The sequence below is a fragment of the Bos javanicus genome, chromosome 17 (assembly GCF_032452875.1).
Source record: "Bos javanicus breed banteng chromosome 17, ARS-OSU_banteng_1.0, whole genome shotgun sequence".
NCBI classification, from domain to species: domain Eukaryota; kingdom Metazoa; phylum Chordata; class Mammalia; order Artiodactyla; family Bovidae; genus Bos; species Bos javanicus.
Genome location: NC_083884.1, coordinates 18937868 through 18959745, shown reverse-complemented (window position 1 = coordinate 18959745; position 21878 = coordinate 18937868). Strand labels below are relative to the sequence as shown.

General features: G+C 40.6%; 2 protein-coding genes across 4 annotated transcripts in view; one reads left to right on the top strand and one right to left on the bottom strand.

The window, feature by feature from the left end:
* Positions 1 to 595: 595 nt before the first annotated feature.
* On the bottom strand, positions 596 to 14925 carry NDUFC1 (NADH:ubiquinone oxidoreductase subunit C1). The gene is made up of 5 exons (XM_061384176.1): positions 14845 to 14925; positions 4490 to 4771; positions 3879 to 3982; positions 1718 to 1797; positions 596 to 815 (listed from the first exon to the last, which is right to left on the bottom strand). The coding sequence occupies exons 2-4, from the start codon at positions 4674 to 4676 to the stop codon at positions 1738 to 1740; spliced, it is 351 nt and encodes a 116-aa protein (XP_061240160.1). The 5' UTR covers positions 4677 to 4771; positions 14845 to 14925; the 3' UTR covers positions 596 to 815; positions 1718 to 1737.
* Positions 14926 to 15588: 663 nt separating this feature from the next.
* The window catches only part of NAA15 (N-alpha-acetyltransferase 15, NatA auxiliary subunit), a 72530-nt gene continuing 66240 nt past the window's right edge, over positions 15589 to 21878 (top strand). For 2 of the 3 annotated variants that reach the window (XM_061384157.1, XM_061384156.1), the window contains exon 1: positions 15589 to 15956. In XM_061384157.1, coding sequence (XP_061240141.1) covers positions 15903 to 15956 — 54 coding nt within the window. In that variant the 5' untranslated portion in view covers positions 15589 to 15902. The remainder of the gene's footprint in view (positions 15957 to 21878) is intronic. The other variant, XR_009730276.1, reaches the window with a different exon arrangement.

Below are 21878 nucleotides of genomic sequence, written 5' to 3'. Positions count from 1 at the left end.
CATTGAGCCACCAATCTCCCAGAATAAGTGCTGGCCAGAGCCCCAAACACACACAAAGCCAATGAAACTTTCTATTTAACATCAGAATGGAGTGAAATGGCATATAAAGAAGTTTTAACTGATTCATAAGAAAGGGCTCTGATGAGGGATAAATGAGGTGTTTGTTAATTTGTGTCTATTAACTTCCATCAACCCTGCTCCCTCACTTTTTGAATTAGTCTGCTATTCACTGGATGAAATTCATGTTAGCAAAAAGAGGCCACAAACTCTGTGTGGCCATATAGGTGTAAAAACTGTTACCCAAACAAAAATCATCCAAATTCAAGGAAACGGAGTCAGAAGAAACTCTTTTTGAGAGGATTCACCTTCACTTTCTCCTCTAGAAGAAAACAATATTTGGGTTCTTTTGTATTTTAGACAATAGAATAGGAATGGCTCTACCACCCTAATCACTAAAGAATAAATGCTTTGATTAGAAATTAAAAGTTGATATAAGGAGTAAATCCTCCAGCAGTGACTTTTTTAAAATCTATATCCTTAAGTTTTCTTACCAATGTGTCCTTAATTATCATTGACCCTATTATCAGATGGCATGTTCGACATTAAAATACTTTTAATAATTTACCTTAGAATTGACATTCTATACATTGTCACAATATACATAATCTGAAGAATACAGAAGTATTTTTAATTTAATCATGTAAAACACAAATGCTGACTTGACATATATTCACACGTAATTCTTTCTCTCACGTTTACAACTCAACAGATTCGTGAATCCAGAGGAACTGCTATAATCACTTTACGGAACACACCTATAATGAAAAAAAGAAAAGAAAGCTATAGCATTAACCAGCAGAAATAATATTAAAATTAGACCATTTTGAATAATTCATCTTATAGCAGCAGGGGAAGTTTAAAAACCAAATCCACAAAAAATATCAACTCCTCATTTTTATCTAAGTTTTAGCAAAAAACTTTTTTTTCATCCCAACTACAGGAGTAGCAAAAGCATCTGGTTTCAATTTAAATACCTATTTCATATTTATCTTGACTGGTTGACTGAAGCAGTGAAATAGCAAGGTGATAAATACATTAGTGATTACTATTTTATTATCCAGCAGATCTAAGTTATCTAGTTTAATCAACCTAATCCATGAAAGCTGAGATTTAGAAGAGTGCCTTTTCCTTTTACAAAAGGCTCAATACAGGATTTCTTTAAAAAGCTTTTTAGAAATATGGCATCCATATACATAGCTAGGTTTTATTACGAATTGTCCAACTAGGTATTAGCTGTAGTGACAATCATAAAGAAATCATCATGCAGTTGAAATTTAACAATCGAATGCCCTGTTTTCATCAAATTTTATACTCAAGTGTGGTATATGACAAAGACATAGTAAGAAAGTCGTATACAAGCAATGGTAACTTGTCCTAAGTGCTAGAAAGGCACTGTGTACAGCACTATTAGATTTAAGAAAATATGATTTCGGTTTTACTCTTAAGCACAACTTCCTTTGAATGCAGTCAAAGCAAAATGGTTAAAAATGACTATGTTAAGAGATATCTGAATCAGGTACTAAAAATTTATAAATTTTTCAAAGACAGGAATATAGGTGCTGAAAAGTATAAACCTGATAAAATAACAAGCAAAACACATTTAAAGAGGTCAAATTATCTTGCATCATCTGTTCATCCTATAAAATTGTATACTTACTGTTTTAGTATTTCAAAAGTTTATTCCAACCCATTTCTTCTTTTATACTCTAAAACATCTTCGTTATGTTGTTTGATGAGCTAAAAGTAGGTAACAGTTAAAATCAGAAATGTAATTTTCCTGGCAACTTAAAAGAAGGAAACCAACAGTTGATATTTATATTTCACAAGAGAAATGAGGACACATTAAAAGAATTACAACTATTCTAGTTAAAAATAAAAGGTTAAGGGATAAAAAAGTCCCAAAACAATGAATGATATATACTTGTTCACCACAATCTGACATACTAATTTGAGAAGGCAACCCTCCAAAGTTTAAATCCAACTTCTGCAAAAAAATTACTTCATTCAGTGGGTAATTAATGGACTGGAATGCCTTACCACAGCGGGGCCACACCAACATGACAAAGCAGAACTCGGTTATTAAATGAGGCTGGTGGATGTGTATTATACTTCTAACCTTAGAAGTTTCATACTGTGAGTGAGTGACCAACCTGCACTCCCCAATTATATACGTGTTAGTTAGATGTCATGGAGGGCAGCCACTTTCTCAGAATAACTGTCTGACGGATTATGCAACTGGAACAATGCCTTGATACAGGGTGATGTTTGTTGCAACGATTCATTACCAATCAGCGCTCTCAGCAACATGTTTCTTTTTTAGGAAAACTTTAAGAAGATACAAAATTACATTATAGTAAACATTATTTAAAAAGGATTGTTGTTGTTTAGTCACTAAGTCTTGTCTGACCCCATGGTCTGTAGCCCAGCCAGGCTCCTCTGTTCATGGCATTTCCTAGGCAAGAAAACTGGAGTGGGTTGCCATTTCCTTCTCCATTAAAAAAGGATTAGTTACTATTATTAAATTGTAAGTGACTTTCAGTATCTTTTACTCCTTTCTATGTCAAAGAGCTGAATCACTTTAATGAAAAAAATCCCAAATACAGGTCTAGGAGTTGAAGGTGGGCAGCAGTGGAGAAAATTTCAAAACCATTAGCCACAAAACAAAAAATTTAAATCTAACGGAGCATCAATACTTTAAGTCAACTATTAAAAAACTTATCTATAGAGAGACACAATTTCACAGTGGTCTACTGTGTAGCTCTGTAGTTAGAGAGAACTGGGTTCAGCAAATTAATTTCTCCAAGTGTTTTCTTCATCCATAAAAGGTCAATAATAATAGTGCTACCACATAGTGTTGTCTTTGGAAAAGATTATTAAGTTTTCATAGGTAAATCATTTGGCATACTGTAAACAAAAAGTACTTCCCTTGTGGCTCAGACAGTAAAGCGTCTGCCTACAATGCAGGAGCCCCAGGTTCAATCCCTGGGTCGGGAAGGTCCTCTAGAGAAGGAAATGGCAATCCACTCCAAAAACTCTTGCCTGGAAAATCCCATGGATGGAGGAGCATGGTAGGCTACAGTCCGTGGGGTCGCAAAGAGTCGGACACAACTGAGCGACTTCACTTCAAACAAAAAGGTATATTTCCAACAATGTATTTACACTGTTAAAATCTTATGTCTAACAAATTTAATGGGATTTAATTTGTATTAGTTGTTCAGTTGCTAGGTCGTGTCTGACTCTTTGTGAACCCACGGACTGCAGCATGCCAGTCTCCCCTGTCCTTCACTATCTTCCAGAGTTTGCTCAAATTCAAATCCATTAAGTTGGTGGTGCCACACAATCATCTCATCTTCTGTTGCCCCCTTCTTCTTCACTTACAATCCGACCCTATGGCATCTGAAAAAAGTGCCTTCATAAAACCTCAACCTGTCTCCATCTTCATTAAGAAATAAAGGATAAATAATTTGTAGTAAAACTGCCATTCACAAAACCATGCAAAGGAACAATGACATGTTTCATCCTGGTTACACTTAAAAATTTTTTTGTTTTATATTTGATTAACAATGATGTGTTACAGGTGTACAGCAAAGTGATTCAGTTATGCAAGTATCTATTCTTTTTCAAATTCTTTTCCTATTTATGTTATTATAGAATACTGAGCCGAGTTCTCCGTGCTATAGGGTAGGTTCTTGCTGCTTACCTATTTTAAATATAGTAGTGTGTACCTGCCTCTGAAATCGTAACATTTTTTAGTCCTTAGGATTTCCCTCATGGAGAAATAGGTTGGATTGGCACAATTGAAGGGAGTAAGTACTTACATAGATCCACAAAAAAACGGAGGTGCCCAAGGTCAAGCCAACTTTCAGCCAGTTGGGACTGCCATGTGGCGGTTCCTGAATGTAGAACTTTGACCGAGATGAAGCTGAAAGGGGACAGAAAGGCTCTCCAAATCTGTAACTTATCGCCTTGTACGAATAAACCTGCCATTTAAATGCGTATAATCGCATTTCATTCCCCCTTCTACTTTCTCATTTAAACAGCCACGGAGAGGTTCAGAGAGGTCGAGTGACTCTCCCTGGGCCTCCGGCTGGGCCAGACCGTGGCCTCTGTCGTCCAGGACGCCTTCAAACCCTCTATATTGGCTTTTGCGAACCCTCAGACGACTCGGAAGCGCCCACGGAAGGGTTCCCCTTTCCCCCGTCTGCAGGAGGAGGGACTCTAAGTCCATTCGCACAGACCCAGTAAGGTCGGGGACACTGGGAGCCGAGAATCGCGGGTGGAGGCAGGGGTGGGCTCCGGGACGAGGGTCGGCGAAGGTCACTGCAGGACAAGCCCGGGCGCAGTCCCCTCCTGCCCTCGCACGGCTGGGCTCACCCTGGGAGCCGCAGGCTGAAAGCTCGGGCGGGCCTGCTCGAGGAAGGACACTTACAGACACTCGGGAACCTAGCCGGGGCCAGCAGCTTCCAGAATGGCCGCAACAACGCGGACGGCGCCATCTTGCCTGGCTTCCTGGGCTCCGCCTCCTCCAGCCGCGCAGCTCCCGGGGCCGACGTTGGGCCGAGCGCCCCCTGGCGGGTGGAGGCGAGAAACTGTGTGGCTCGGAGGCCACGCTGCATGGGCGCCTAACCCTGAGAATTGCAGATAAGGCCAGGTACCTTTAGACCCTTGTCCTCAGTTCTCATTCTGTGAAGTGGGGTTAGGAAGAGGATGACTGCAAGGCAGGAGGGGATAGGGGAGAAGGTAGTTTAGCCAGTTCTCTGTCCTCTGAGAGTTTATTTCAGACCCCCACCCTAGGGATTTACCAAAACCTTCCTACGTGAGCTTCCCTGGTAGCTCAGATGGTAAAGCGTCTGCCTACAATGCAGGAGACCTGGGTTTGATCCCTGGGTCGGGAAGATCTCCTGGAGAAGGCAATGGCAACCCACTCCAGTCTCTTGCCTGGAAAATCCCATGGATGGAGGAGTATAGTCCATGGGGTCGCAAAGAGTCGGACATGACTGAGCAACTTCACTGCACTTCCTATGTGAACCAGATAACTGAAAATGAAGGTGTGTTGAATCAGTTTGATTGATTTTGGTGTTCCAGGAACTGTGCATTAATCCATCATATGATTTATAGGCATCATGAACAGTATGAAAAGGCAAAATGATAGGATACTGACAGAAAAACTCCCCAGGTCAGTAGGTGCCCAATATGCTACTGGAGATCAGTGGAGAAATAACTCCAGAAAGAATGAAGGGATGGAGCCAAAGCAAAAAGAACACCCAGCTGTGGGTGTGACTGGTGATAGAAGCAAGGTCCAATGATGTAAAGAGCAATATTGCATAGGAACCTGGAATGTCAGGTCCATGAATCAAGGCAAATTGGAAGTGGTCAAACAAGAGATGGCAAGAGTGAATGTCGACATTCTAGGAATCAGCGAACTGAAATGGACTGGAATGGGTGAATTTAACTCAGATGACCATTATATCTACTACTGCAGGCAGAAATCCCTCAGAAGAAATGGAGTGGCCATCATGGTCAACAAAAGAGTCCAAAATGCAGTACTTGGATGCAATCTCAAAAATGACAGAATGATCTCTGTTCGTTTCCAAGGCAACCCATTCAATATCACAGTAATCCAAGTCTATGCCCCAACCAGTAACGCTGAAGAAGCTGAAGCTGAACGGTTCTATGAAGACCTACAAGACCTTTTAGAACTAACACCCAAAAAAGATGTTTTCATTATAGGGAACTGGAATGCAAAAGTAGGAAGTCAAGAAACACCTGGAGTAACAGGCAAATTTGGCCTTGGAATACGGAATGAAGCAGGGCAAAGACTAACAGAGTTTTGCCAAGAAAATGCAGTGGTCATAACAAACACCCTCTTCCAACAACACAAGAAAAGACTCTATACATGGACATCACCAAATGGTCAACACCGAAATCAGATTGATTATATATATTCTTTGCAGCCAAAGATGGAGAAGCTCTATACAGTCAGCAAAAACAAGACCAGGAGCTGACTGTGGCTCAGACCATGAACTCCTTATTGCCAAATTCAGATTGAAATTGAAGAAAGTAGGGAAAACCACTAGACCATTCAGGTATGTGGCACCCCACTCCAGTACTCTTGCCTGGAAAATCCCATGGATGGAGGAGCCTGGAATGCAGTCCATGGGGTCGCTGAGGGTCGAACATGACTGAGCGACTTCACTTTCACTTTTCACTTTCGTGCATTGGAGAAGGAAATGGCAACCCACTCCAGTGTTCTTGCCGGGAGAATCCCAGGGATGGGGAAGCCTGGTGGGCTGCCGTCTATGAGATCACACAGAGTCGGACACGACTGAAGTGACTTAGCAATAGCAATAGCAATTCAGGTATGACCTAAATCAAATCCCTTATGATTATACAGTGGAAGTGAGAAATAGATTTAAGGGCCTAGATCTGATAGATAGAGTGCCTGATGAACTATGGAATGAGGTCTGTGACATTGTACAGGAGACAGGGATCAAGACCATCCCCATGGAAAAAAAATGCAAAAAAGCAAAATGGCTGTCTGGGGAGGCCTTACAAATAGCTGTGAAAAGAAGAGAAGCGAAAAGCAAAGGAGAAAAGGAAAGATATAAACATCTGAATGCAGAGTTTCAAAGAATAGCAAGATGAGATAAGAAAGCCTTCTTCAGCGATCAATGCAAAGATATAGAGGAAAACAACAGAATGGAAAAGACTAGAGATCTCTTCAAGAAAATCAGAGATATCAAGGGAACATTTCATGCAAAGATGGGCTCAATAAAGGACAGAAATGGTATGGCCCTAACAGAAGCAGAAGATATTAAGAAGAGATGGCAAGAATACACAGAAGAACTGTACAAAAAAGAGCTTCACAACCCAGATAATTACGATGGTGTGATCACTGACCTAGAGCCAGACATCCTGGAATGTGAAGTCAAGTGGGCCTTAGAAAGCATCACTACGAACAAAGCTAGTGGAGGTGATGGAATTCCAGTGGAGCTATTCCAAATCCTGAAAGATGATGCTGTGAAAGTGCTGCACTCAATATACCAGCAAATTTGGAAAACTCGGCAGTGGCCACAGGACTGGAAAAGGTCAGTTTTCATTCCAATCCCAAAGAAAGGCAATGCCAAAGAATGCTCAAACTACCGCACAATTGCACTCATCTCACACGCTAGGAAAGTAATGCTCAAAATTCTCCAAGCCAGGCTTCAGCAATATGTGAACCGTGAACTTCCTGACGTGCAAGCTGGATTTAGAAAAGGCAGAGGAACCAGAGATCAAATTGCCAACATCTGCTGGATCATGGAAAAAGCAAGAGAGCTCCAGAAAAACATCTATTTCTGCTTTATTGACTATGCCAAAGCCTTTGACTGTGTGGATCACAATAAACTGTGGAAAATTCTGAAAGAGATGGGAATACCAGACCACCTGACCTGCCTCTTGAGAAACCTATGTGCAGGTCAGGAAGCAACAGTTAGAACTGGACATGGAACAACAGACTGGTTCCAAATAGGAAAAGGAGTACATCAAGGCTGTATATTGTCACCCTGTTTATTTAACTTATATGCAAAGTACATCATGAGAAACGCTGGACTGGAAGAAACACAAGCTGGAATCAAGATTGCTGGGAGAAATATCAATAACCTCAGATATGCAGATGACACCACCCTTATGACAGAAAGTGAAGAGGAACTAAAGGGCCTCTTGATGAAAGTGAAAGTGGAGAGTGAAAAAGTTGGCTTAAAGCTCAACATTCAGAAAATGAAGATCATGGCATCCGGTCCCATCACTTCATGGGAAATAGATGGGGAAACAGTGTCAGACTTTTATTTTTCTGGGCTCCAAGATCACTACAGATGGTGACTGCAGCCATGAAATTAAAAGACGCTTACTCCTTGGAAGGAAAGTTATGACTAACCTAGATAGCATATTCAAAAGCAGAGACATTGCCAACAAAGATTCGTCTAGTCAAGGCTATGGTTTTTCCTGTGGTCATGTATGGATGTGAGAGTTGGACTGTGAAGAAGGCTGAGCGCCGAAGAATTGATGCTTTTGAACTGTGGTGCTGGAGAAGACTGTTGACAGTTCCTTGGACTGCAAGGAGATCCAACCAGTACATTCTGAAGGAGATCAGCCCTGGGATTTCTTTGGAAGGAATGATGCTAAAGCTGAAACTCCAATACTTTGACCACCTCATGCAAAGAGTTGACTCATTGGAAAAGACTCTGATGCTGGGAGGGATTGGGGGCAGGAGGAAAAGGGGACGACAGAGGATGAGATGGCTGGATGGCGTCACTGACTCGATGGACGTGAGTCTGAGTGAACTCTGGGAGTTGGTGATGGACAGGGAGGCCTGGCGTGCTGCGATTCATGGGGTCGCAAAGAGTCAGACACGACTGAGCGACTGATCTGATCTGATCTGATGTGATCATATACATGGTGTCATTTCACCTTCACAGCAGTCACATAACACACTGTGGTTATTCTCAATTTATAGATGAAGCTCAAAGAAGACAAGCTATTTATCCAAGGTGACCTATTATGGACTGCAGCCTCCCAGGCTCCTCCGTCCATGGGATTTTCCAGGCAAGGGTACTGGAGTGGGTAGCCTATCCCTTCTCCAGGGGATCTTCCCGATCAGGGATTGAACCTGGGTCTCCCTCATTGCAGGCAGACGCTTTACCCTCTAAGCCACCATGGAAGCCCTGACCTATTATTATACCTTACATTTGAGAGGACCTCTTACAGTTCCCAGAGTTTGTTTATACGCAGTAGCATAGTAAATCCTCACAACCCTGTGAGGAAAAGAGAATCCTAATAGTTTAGAAGTGCCCTGATCAGTTCAAGATCATACTTTCGGGGAAACAGGGACTCTTAGACTGAGGTTTTTAGGCTCCAGATCTATCCTCCTCACCCTACCTAACAGGTTTAAACAGTCCCCTGAGGCCAAGAGCTGCAGAGCAGGCTCAAAGAGCCAAGTTCAAAGAGTCATTCTAAATGATTTTGAAGCAGATTAAACTCTATGCCTCAGTTTTATATCTGTAACAGAACACCTACGCTATAGGTCCCTGGGAAGCTTACAACATACCTGGGAGTTGTAAACAACTTGCTTTTGCTGATCTCTTATGGCGACCCACTCCAGTATTCTTGTCTGGAAAATCCTATGGATGGAGGAGCCTGGAAGGCCTACAGTCCATGGGGTTGCAAAGAGTCAGACACAACTGAGTGACTTCATTTTCTTTGATACCTAGTATACTGACCAATAGGTTTTGTCTTTTACATTTGAACCAAAATTTTTAATGCATTTAGTTCTCAATTCAAACTGATGTTTGAAGACCATGTAAAAATATGTACAGGTAAAAGAAATAATTTAGAAAAGGCAGAAGAAGAGTTAGAAAAGGCAGAGAAACCAGAGATTAAATTGCTAACATCCATTGGATCATAGAAAAACCAAGAGTTCCAGAGAAACATCTACTTCTGCTTTATTGACTATGCCAAAGCCTTTGACTGTGTAGATCACAACAAACTGTGGAAAATTTAACTGATCTGCAGAGTACATATGCAGAGAAATGCCGGGCTGAATGAAGCACAAGCAGGAATCACGATTTCCCGGAGAAATACCAACAACGGCAGATATGCAGATGACACCACCCTTATGGCGGAAAGCGAAGAGAAACTGAAGAGCCTCTTGAGAGTGAAAGAGGAGAGTGAAAAAGCTGGCTAAAAGTCAACATTCAAAAAACTAAGATCAGGGCATCCGGTCCCATCACTTCATGGCAAATAGATGGGGAAACAATGGAAAGAATGACAGACTTTATTTTCTTCGGCTCCAGAATCACTGCAGATGGTGACTGCAGCCATGAATTTAAAAGACGCTTACTCCTGGGACAAAAAGCTATGACAAATCTAGACAGTATATTAAAAAGCAGAGACGTTACTTTGTCAACAAAGGTCCGGCTAGTCAAAACTATGGTTTTTCCTGTGGTCATGTATGGATGTGAGAGTTGGACTATACAGAGGGCTGAGCGCCGAAGAATCGATGGTTTTGAACTGTGGTGTTGGAGAAGACTTGAGAGTCCCTTGGACAGTAAGGAGATCCAACCAGTCAATCCTAAAGGAAATCAGTCCTGAATATTTATTGGAGGGACTGATGCTGAAGCTGAAGCTTCAATCCTTTAGCCACCTGATGTGAAGAACTGACTCATTGGAAAAGACCCTGATGCTGGGAAAGATTGAAGGCGGGAGGAGAAGGGGACGACAGAGGATGAGAAGGTTGTATGGCATCACTGTCTTAATGGACATGAGTTTGAGCAAGCTCTGGGAGTTGGTGATGGACAGGGAAGCCTGGCATGCTGCAGTCCATGGGGCTGCAAAGAGTCGGACACAACTGAGTGACCGAACTAACTAAATAAATAATAAATTTTAATACTTTAATCTTTTAAACATAATGTCATGTAGGTTCATGTTAAAGACAAAATAAATGTTAGCAAATTTCTTTTTCCTTTCTATGTATTTTTTAGCAATGTTATTGAAAAATTTTTTAACCAAAAATTATTGACTGAAGAGTAAAATAGTTGTTTGATGTTTGGTTCATTTTTACATTTAACTGGTGGCTACAGAGATCGCTACACTGCAGGTCACTTTATAGTTTGTACCCTAGTTTGAGCCTCCTGGGCTCATGCTCAAGTAAGCAAAGCACCCGACTAACATGCTGAGTCAGTTGTTGGTTCTCAACTTGTTGGCTTCTTGTCCACTCAGCAACCTGTCAGTTGTATATCCTTTCTACACCATCCCTTGGAAGCTTCTCCTGACACAGCTTTTGCTAGACTCCAACAAGTTGGAACAGAAGCCACATTTAGTCAGAGCTTAAAGAGCCATGACTGAGCGACTTAGCGCGCGCGCACATGCGCGCGCACACACACACACACACACACACACACCCCCATTAGGCAAATTACTAAATTTCACTACTGCTATTGGAAAAAGGCCGTTTTCTTCTTTTGCCCCCGTATCCTTTTACTAGTGTATATTTTGGGAAAGTGATGAAGTATAAGCACATTTCTCTCAGTGTGTTAGAGCTGATGGAACCCTACACTTGGAGTAGGCAGCTGTAGGTGAAACTCCATCTTGAAAAGAATCCTGATGAAGCAATTCCATCCAGGAGCTAATAGCTATATTTTGGTAGAAGCTGCTACATGACATTCATTTAAGCATCTCCAGAATTTGAATGCTAACACCTTATTTATGACCCAGGCAAAGGATTAGAGTTAGCAGCTAAAAAAAAAAAAAAAAAAAAATCATGATTTTGTTTTGTTTTTACATATATATGTATCTATTGTTTATCAAATTCTTTTCCCATTTGGGTTGTTACAGAATATTTAGCAGTTTCCTGTGCTATAAAGTAGGCCCTTGTTGGTTATCTATTTTAAATATAGTAATATGCATATGTCAGTCCCAGACTGCCAGTCTATCCCTTCCCCTCTCACTTCCCCCTTGTAATCGTAATTTCGTTCTCTAAGTCTGTGAGTCTGTTTTGTAAATAAATTCATTAGTATTTTTTTCTTTTTAGATTATGTATATCAGATCAGATCAGTCGCTCAGTCGTGTCCGACTCTTTGACTGATCTGATTCTGTATATAAGCAATATCATATATTAGTCTTTCTCTGTCTGACTTATTTCACTTAGTCTGATAATCTCCAGGTCTATCTGTGTTGCTGGAAAACCAAATTTTTAGTCCCATATTTTTCACTCAACTCACATCTTCTGGGAGGGTTAAAGTAAAGCAAGAACTGAAAACAGTATAGAAAAATAAAATTACTTCCTACATGTTTACTGACAAGTACAACAAGGCTGTATATATATTGTCACTCTGTTTATTTAACTTTGCAGAATACATCGTGCGAAATGCTGGGCTGGATGAAGCTCAAGCTGGAATCAAGATTGCAGGGAGAAATATTAATAACCTCATATATGAAGATGACACTATCCTTATACCAGAAAGTAAAGAGGAGCTAAAGAGCCTCTTGATGAAGGTGAAAGAGGAGAGTGAAAAAGTTGGCTTAAAACTCAGCATTCAGCAAACTAAAATCATGGCATCTGGTCCCATCACTTCATGGCAAATAGATGGGGAGACAATGGAGACAGTGACAGACTTTATTTTTTTGGGCTCCAAAATCACTGCAGATGGTGATTGCAGCTATGAAATTAAAAGACACACACAAAAAAGAAAAGACGCCTGCTCTTTGGAAGAAAAGTTATGACCAACCTAGAGAGCATGTTAAAAAGCAGAGACGTTACTTTGCCAACAAAGGTTTGTCTAGTCAAAGCTAAGGTTTTTCCAGTAGTCATGTACGTGAGAGTTGGACTACGATGAAAGCAGAGCACCGAAGAATTGATGCTTTTGAACTGTGGTGTTGGAGGAGACTCTTGAGAGTCCCTTTGACTGCAAGGAGATCCAACCAGTCAATCCTAAAGGAAATCAGTCCTGAATATTTATTGGAGGGACTGATGCTGAAGCTTCAATCCTTTAGCCACCTGATGCGAAGAACTGACTCATTGGAAAAGACTCTGATGCTGGGAAAGATTAAAGGCAGGAGGAGAAGATGACAGAGGATGAGATGGTTGGATGGCATCACCAACTCAACGGACATGCATTTGAGTGAACTCCGGGAGTTGGTGATGGACAGGGAGGCCTAGAGTGCTGTAATCCATGGGGTCGCAAAGAGTTGGACATGACTGAACTGAACTGGACAGCAAGGAGATCAAACCAGTCAATCCTAAAGGAAATCAACCCTGAGCAGTCATCATTGGAAGGACTGATCCTGAAGCTGGAGCTCCAATACTTTGGCCCCTGATGTGAAAGAAAAGACTCTGATCCTGGGAAAGATGGAAGGCAAAAGGAGAAAGGGGCGACAGAGGATGAGATGGTTAGATAGCATCACTGACTCTACGGACATAAATTTGACCAACTCTGGGAGACAGTGAAGAACAGGGAACCCTGGCGTGCTGTAGTCCATGGGGTTGTAAAGAGTCAGACATGACTTAGTGACCGAACAACTGTTTATTGATTTATGAAGCATGAGAGTACTATACACCAAATTCAGAATCTAGACAGGGATGGAAGTATCTGAAAGCTTTTATTTAAAAGAAAGAAGCAATCACAGAATGTTAATATTTTGTAAACGTTGAGTGGCAAATACATCGATTTCTTTTGTTTCCTTCTATAAAATTTAAATATGTAAAGATCTAAAAGTGTCAATAGAGAACATCTTACATATATGAAGACAGAGGAATTTCACTCTACATTTCCCTTTTGTAGAATTAAGGTTTGCAAAGTTATATATTTATGGTTGTTGTTTAGTCGCTAAGTTGTGTCCGACTCTTTTGCAACCCTATGGACAGGAGCCCAACAGACTCCTCTCTCCATGGGATTTCCCAGGCAAAAATACTGGAGTGGGCTGCCATTTCCTTTTCCTGGGGATCTTCCCTACCCGAGATCAAACCTGCAGCTCTGGCATTGCAGGTAGATTCTTTACCGCTGAGCCATCTGGTTCTGGTTGATTTATCACAAAAGTGATATGCAAATACATGGGGTAAGATGAATGAACTAACCATTATCATCATCGTCACCACCTCACATCTAGCCTTGGATGTGTTAACTCCCTACATAGCTGTCATGCAGAGTATAACCTGTTAAATGGGATTTCTATTTGTCAAATAGCGGTGATCTATCAGAGTAGACATTTTCTTGAGTTCAGGCTATCAAATCACGAACTGTGTGGTCCAACTATCAGTAGGTGCATTTGAACTAGGATGTAACTCACATAAATGTTGAATCAGAGTAGTATTCACTGAGTCTTAAATATTGTTATTTGTCATCAGCCAAAAGGAACATATTTGCCAAACTATATTGCTGGCTCATCTATTCAGTTACTCAGCTTCTGGTGGAAACTACTGTTTGTTTCAAAGATCAGAAATTTTCTTCCCCCATGGTGAAAACAGAGTATTATTTACAGGAGAAATTTAGAAAAATATAGCAAATAATATTGCTAAAAGTACTTTCAGATATGAAGCTAGAGATTTGGAAACTCAAGTGAGAAGCTAAGCTAAAATTATCACCTTGAGTTACACAATTTTTCTACTTTTTAATAGTTCAGATAGTTGAAAAACCTGTGGAGGAGGGGTGTGAAGTTTGAAGGTTATCACTAAATAACAACTGTATTTTATGAATTTTAAATTAGTTCTTAGTTTTTTTTTTTTCTTTTAAAATTAAAGTTAAAAAACTGGTCATATTTCAAAACCCAAACACTGTTTCTTATACCCAGATTTTCTTAATGGAACTTTTAAAGAGATCACAGAATTGGAAGTAATTCTGGGATTTGACTGCAACGATCTTACTGGTGACCCAGGCAAAAGGAGAGGGCATTCAAGATAACAGCCAGAAAACCCAAGTATTAGTCCCAGATTTTTCCACAGGAAAACATCTTACTCAACTCACACCTTCCATGGTGCATTAAAGAGCAAGCCAAAACCAGCAAAATATCTGTGTAACTATGATTAAAAGATCAAAGCTACTGGAAGTATTATTTAACGACTCGATGTAAAAAATGCTACTACTGATGGAATTCAGGATCTGGAGAGAGATAATCAAGAGCAATCAAGGATATAAATTGTTCACATGATGTGAAAATTTGTAGTCATTGATAGAATGCCACTTTTAAAATAGCTTCACTGTCGATTTTTAGTGAAATGACTTCGAAGAGGTTCTATTCGGTATCCAGTCTGACCTTGCTTACTGCAGCAGTTCTCTAGTATCCTTGCCAGATACTTTTCGTCTTCCTAAGATTTAAGGATTTCTAGTGACGGGCAGTCAGAGTATTAAGCACTTGCTTGAAGCCAGCTCCAAGGGATTCAGTGACCTTGAATTCTTCACTACCCCAAGGTGACCCAACACTGCATTGCATGAACTCGCTGATAAAATGAAACACACAGTTTAACCTTCAGACGTTTCTTTGGCAGTGCAAATATGATCTGGCTGACTACCTTTCCAGGGTCCTCTTAAAGTAACAAAGTAGATCCTGGATATCCCAGCCAGGCCCATTTAATTGGTTTACTTTTTCACGCTTTTCAGACTCCATTAAGCTCCATCCTCTCTGTATCAGTTTACAAGTCTCCACCTCTGCTGCTCAACCAGGCACTTTGTCCACGATCAAACACAGCGCTTCTTGAACACCCGCATTTTAGCACTTCAGGCTCAAACTCTGATTATACACATTGGGAGAGCCTACCCAATGAATGAAAGGCCAATCTAGCCATTAGCAGTGGAGACGCGATGCTGAGGCGGTCGGAACCGCAGCCGGTCACTTTCCCCATGCTTCCCCAGCGCCTCCAGGACAAGAAACCGAAAGGATGGGCGGGGCCTGTCGATACCCTTAAGGCCTCCGCGGGCCGACGGCCTCCAGGTTTCCCAGCAAGCTCCGGGACAGAGGAGGTGGGGAAAGGAGGTCATCGCGCCTGCGCGCTAGTAGGTGTGACCCGGGTGGGAAAGCCCTCGGCGTCCGCCATTTTGGCTGCCTCTGTCGGTCTGTTCAGTTACCACGTGAACCGCCGACGGAGACCCGTTGGGGGGGGGGAGGCGGCGGCAGTGTTAAGTGAGAAAGGAAAAAAAGACTACGAGGGGAAGGGGGTGTCGGGGTTGGGCGACGCGGTGACACCTGAAGCCTGGTGGCGGCGGTGGATCCGGGCAATCAAGGCTGAAGCAGCCAGGACGACGGCGGCGGCGGCGGCCGGACAAACAGGCTGACCGAGCCGGGCGGTGGCGGGAGCAGCGGGAGGAGCCGGAACGATGCCGGCCGTGAGCCTCCCGCCCAAGGAGAACGCTCTCTTCAAGCGGATCCTGGTAAGTGTGAGGCTCCGGGCAGGCAGCGAGGAGGATTTAGCCGGTACACGGGCCTGTCACCCCTAACCTCGGCCCACCGGGCACCGGGCCACCCCCGCCCGGGACCCCGCCTTCGTACTCCTAGTCAGGCTGAATGCACTCCTTCGTCCCTTCCTTGAGGTTCCCTCTACGGCCCGCGCGCCCGGGACCACAGGTTTCCTCCTCCCTGTCCCCACGCTCCGAAGGCCGTGGTTCCGGAGTAGGCCCCTTGCTCCCAGCTTCTAGACGACCGGTTCTCATTCGTCCCGAGCGAAGGGAGGAGAGGCCTGCTTTCAGCAGGGAGCCGGGCGACAGGGGCAGGAGCGGCGGCCCGGCTGGTGTGGGAACGCTGCCGGCAGGCCAGGGTGGCACCCTTGGAAGGAACAGGTGGTGCGGATGCCGCACCGCTCATTCATTGCCCAAGCGCGGCTCTCCCTCCATGGTCCGTCCCTCCCTCTTACTCTCCTCTTGGGATTCACCTGTCCCCGCCCGACTCGGGGTCACTGATTGACCTGGGAGGAGGGAAGGAAGAAAGGCGTTCAGAAGGGGAGAGGAAGCTTTCTAAACGACTACCCTGGTAGTCAGTAGGGATGCTTGCGTCTCCAGCTTCTTAGCCTCTCTCGTTCCCTCATTCTGGAGTAGGGAAGAGACATTTATTTCTTAGTTTCCGAGCGGGAAACAGCCCCACCTCATCACCCTCCTTGGAGGTGGGGCCCATTGCGAGGGGGCGGTCCAGTAGGAAGTGAAAAGTTGAGAGCTTTTAGTTGAGAAGTTCTAGACAAGGGTTTCTTATAGACTGAAGTGTGTTAACTTCACTTAAGCTTTTAGTTGAGAAGTTCTAGACAAGGGTTTCTTATAGACTGAAGTGTGTTAACTTCACGGATGCAAGAAATTAGCAGAGAAAAGAGAATATAAGAACTTTTGAAATGGATCTTTTTGACGGTAGCTTAGGCTCGATAATTTCCTGCATTTCAGATATGTGCAGTTTGCATTGTTTTTTTTTTTTAATACATTAATAAGATGATGTTTGGAGCGACTGTTTACGTTGTAGAATGTCTTGTAGCTTAAGTGCTATAATTAACACTCTGTAGCACGCTTTTGTTTGGCTGAGTGGGTTGCCGCTTTCATGCAGACATTTCTTTGAAAGAATTAACTACGTTTACCAAACTGCCAAACTGCAGCCTGTCAGGCTGAAATCCATGGGGTCGCAAATAGTCGGACACGACTTAGAGACTGAGCAACAACAACCAAACTTAAGTCTTAAAATTTGGAGTATGTGTTGCTAAAGTGTTAGTGTTTTCCTTTTGCAATTTAAGTGTATTTCGTTTGTTTGAAAAGTATAACGACTCCAAGGACCCGGGTTTTCTAGACCCATGTTGAACTAACTTTGGTTTTACAGAAACATCCATTTGCCTATAGATTTAGTCATTAAGTATGGAAACGCATGTAAGAAAGTTACATCCAATACGGTGTAACTCTTAGTTACCTTATGCCAATTTTTTTGTTTTTAGACTAATGGAGTGTATGTAGGACTGTATCACTATTTCACCAGAAGTTTATTTTTATATATTTTAAAGGAGTAATTGGTGTGTAGGTTCGACTGTGACATAGTTTTAGGATAGTAGTTTGTCGTTAATCTTCCTCCCCAATTCTACTTTTAAAAAATTCAAGTTGAAAAGTTGAGAGGAGTACAAGGAGCCCTTGTAAATTCTGTAAACATTTAACATTTTGCCAGATTTGCTTTTTCTCTGTCCTCACACATATACAAGAGTTAAAAGGAAATTGCTGGTCTGATCTTCATCCCTACATGCTTCAGCAAAGCATCCTCTTAGAGTAAGGATATCATTTTGTATAACCATAATAATATTAATAATCACTCCCTGATATTGTCTAATATCCAGTTTATTAAATTTTCCTAATTGTTAGGGCAGCACTTAAAAAAAAAACTTAGTTTGAGCTTGACTGTAGAGTTGCACATAATTTAAAAAAATAATAGATTACCTTGTACCCTTTATCCAGTTTCCCCACTGCTAATGCTTTGCAAAGCCATAGTTCAATATCATAACGTTGATACAATCTGCCAGTCTTATTCAGGTTTCTCCATTTTACTTGTACTAATTTGTGTGTATATTTAGTTCTTTGCAGTGTTGCCACACGTGTAGATTACATAACCATCATTACAGTCAACATACAGAACAGTTCCACGAGCACAAGGATCCCTCTGTTGCCGTTTCAGAACTGCACTCTCTCCTGTTCCTCCCATCTCCTCTAACCTGAGACTGGCAACCACCACTAATCTGTTCTCTGTTTTTATAATTTGGTCATTTGAAGAATGTTTACTGAAAAGAGTCATACTGTACATGACTTTTTAGGATTAGCCTTTTGTGTGTGTGTAAGTAACCAGATTCCCTTGAGATTCATCCAGATTGTTGAGTGTATCAATAGTTTGTTCTTTTTAATTGCTGAGTAGAATTCTACGATGTGGATGTACCACAGTTTTCTTTACAGTTCATAGCATAACAGTTTTTGATTAAACATCTTAAACTTAAAAAGAAAATTATTTGGTGATAGTGGAGGAAGTCCCTTAAATTCATTGCTAAAATCAAGGTGCTAAAGGGCTTCTTGTTATAAAGTGTATGCAGAGGAAGTGTAAAAATCATTAAATGAAACGGAATATAATTTCCTTATTGTTTTCTTACATTAAAAATGAAAATATCACTAACCGAAGTGTGGTTAGTATTTGCTCTTACTAAGTTGTTTCTGCTTCTTCAGTACTTGTAGTAGTTACTGCTTTTGATTTCAACGCCTGCCCCCCTCCCCCCAAAAGTTTGCATACCTTGTAATCAAGTGTTGCAGGGTTAGTAACTGTTAAATCCTTCCATTAGCATTCAGTTTCTCAGCTAGTGCTTTGTTGTATCCTGCTTATTCGTAGTAAAGTTGTATAAGAATGAAATTAGTTTGTATTTTTTAAAAATTTGAAACACTGATTTCAAAATAATGAAGTATGTTTTGACTTAATTTTTCAAAAGAAACCTGGTTTACACGTTGGTGTGTAAAAAAATTTCAGAATTTCTGTAGTGGATTTTCCTGGCTTGTTCTAGTCTAGTTGGTATCTGAAATTCAATTTTGTTGCATATTTGGTCCATCTTTTCCCCCCATTTTACTCTGCTGTGTTCTGAAATGCTAAAGCCCTGCCATGAGTTGGTCAAAATGTCTGCAAAATATGTCTTAATTTGTCTACAGAAGAAACAGGTGATGAATTTAACGTGATATTATGTGGGAGTTTAAAGAATAGTTATTTGTGTTTGCCAGAGGTGTTTTGTTGTTGTTGTAATTACATACCATTTTAACACTTTGGAAAACTGAGTTATTAGCAAATGTGTATTTGCCTACTCATGATGCTATTTGTTTATCTAAATAGTTTGAGGGGCATTACCAGATCTTTACACGACTTTCTTGGGATATAGCTTAAGCGTAGGAATAATGAGATTGCCAGGGTAGAGTGAAATCCACACCTTTTTAGATTTTAGCCCACTTGGAAAAGTCGTTGGACATACCCTAATACCTTGCAGTGAAGCTAGTTTGTTGACTGTTAGTGCCTTTGCTTTATTTTCTCTTCTCTTTAGATGTTAGTGTGAACTGTAAGAAAAAAAAAATCTTAAGTTCGAAGTACTTAAAATATGTACAGCATTAATCTATTTTTGGACTATAGCCTGAATGATTTATGTCTTTAGTTAAAAGTCTAATGGATAAAATTTTTCTTTCCTAGAAAAGTGGTAAGAGAAGTTAGCATAGCATGGTGATAATATTTGCAATTTATTGGAAGCTTACTCTTTGTATTGGGCACTGGAACTTCCCTGTGATGATAGAAATGTTCTGTATCTGTTCTATCCATTATCATAGCCATTAACCATTTGTGGCTGTTGTACACTTGAAATATGGCTAGTGTGGTTGAGGAACTGAGTTATTAATTTTAATTAATTTAAATTCACATAGCCACAGTGAACAGTGAGTGCACTTGTAGAATCCTTCTCTAGTCTCAAAGCATTTCAAGATAGGGACATGTTTATTAAGGAACACACTAAGATTAAAGTTAACAGCTAGTGTAAGGAATGAAACTTTTTTCAGGGCACTTATACTACACCCATCTAGTTCTTTATTAGTTAAAAGGAGTTTTAATAATTGTTGGTGGCTACACATGTTGTGGGTACCTAAAATATTGTAGGTAAATTATTTCATTTTAGTTATTGCTTTTGGAAAAAGTGCTGTTTCTACAGTTAATGATATGTAGGTTGGATTGAGTTGCACATGAACTAAATTAAAATTAGGAATTGTTAACAAGGAGATTTCCATATGCACATGGGAAGGTCAACTGACTTTAATTTCTGTGTGACAATAATAGTTTGGCAACTGAGTGTGGATAGTAACCTTGAAATTTGCTTTAATATACTTTGCCTGTACTGTATATGTTTAGAATATAATGAAAACAAAAAATTAATACAAAGTTTTAGCTGTTCTGAAGTCCCCTTTCTTCTGTATACAGTAGGTAATCAAACGTTTGAACTAGAATGAATTTGTTTAAAGGTGAATTAGGAAATGAAATGCAGTTTTGCATAACTATATTCTTAATAAACACTATATTCTTAACAGGCACAACATACTTTTAAAGTTTTTTGGTTTTTTTTAATGCTTTTAATAAAAAGTCTAAAAAGTCTTATGAGAAGAAAAAACTGATAATGTTGTAAATTCACTAATTTGTTTTCTTTTAACTATCCTAAATTCTTACTGGAATGGGTGTAGGGTGAACACACACATAAGTATATGTCTTTATGTGAATTGACAAAGCATATATATTTTTAAATGCTTTATTGTTTTAGAAACATGAAATATTTAAGAAATGATGCTTTTGGGTTAAGAGAGTAGATTATAATACTTGTTTGTGCAGATATTTGGGGAATAGAGTATTCGGGTTTTAAAAAAAATGAATGACTACATTTTAGTTTTCGATTGTAATAGACAACACTATATGTGTAGAAAAGCAGACAAAAGCTAATAGGAACCTGAATTTAATGTTCGATTCTGTGAGTATTTCAAAGCCTTGCAGTCTTGAACCTTTACTGGGGATTATACAAACTAAGTTATTTGATGATAAAGAGTTGCCATTCCAACTGTTAACTTTGAAGACTGGTTAAAAGCAGTTTCCACAGAGGCAGACATGGGTGCTCTGTTTGATTGATGGACAGGAAAGCTATTGGCCAACTGGCTTTAACAGAAGGGATCTCTTTGTTTAGTGTGCATTCTTGTTTCCTTGAATATTTCTGCTTCTGATAATGCATTTCTTAGAAAGCATTGATTCAAATTTATTTTCTTTGTTCATAAAAGTGCTTTTGGACATAAAAAGCTAGGTTATAGAAGGGATCATATACAGAGGCTGTTTGTTCAGAATTTTGTCCTCCAGATACCTGCATGGCTCATTTCTTCTCTTATTTCTTTTATTGATAGAATTCTGCTCAGATATTCTCTAAATGTTATATTGCGGCCTTCCTTGACCAAAAGCCCTCTTCAACTCATCTGTGTATTTTCTTCCTTGCTGTATTTTTCTCCTTATCATTATTTGACATATCTGATATGTGTGTGTGTGTGTGTGTGTATACACACATATATATATATACAAGAAATTTATCACATGTCTTCTATAATTAAGATGTAGGTTTTATGAGAATAGGGACTTTGTTAATCAGTACATATTTTTGCATGAAGTGAGCGTGAAGACAGTGACTACAGGGCAAGAGAGAGAAATCTTTATCTTTGGATTTTGTGCTTGCGTAAAGGTTTTTGGAGAAGGGAGTTAACCTGGGCCTTGGCATTGTAGAATAGAGTATTATATGAGGTAATTGTAGGACA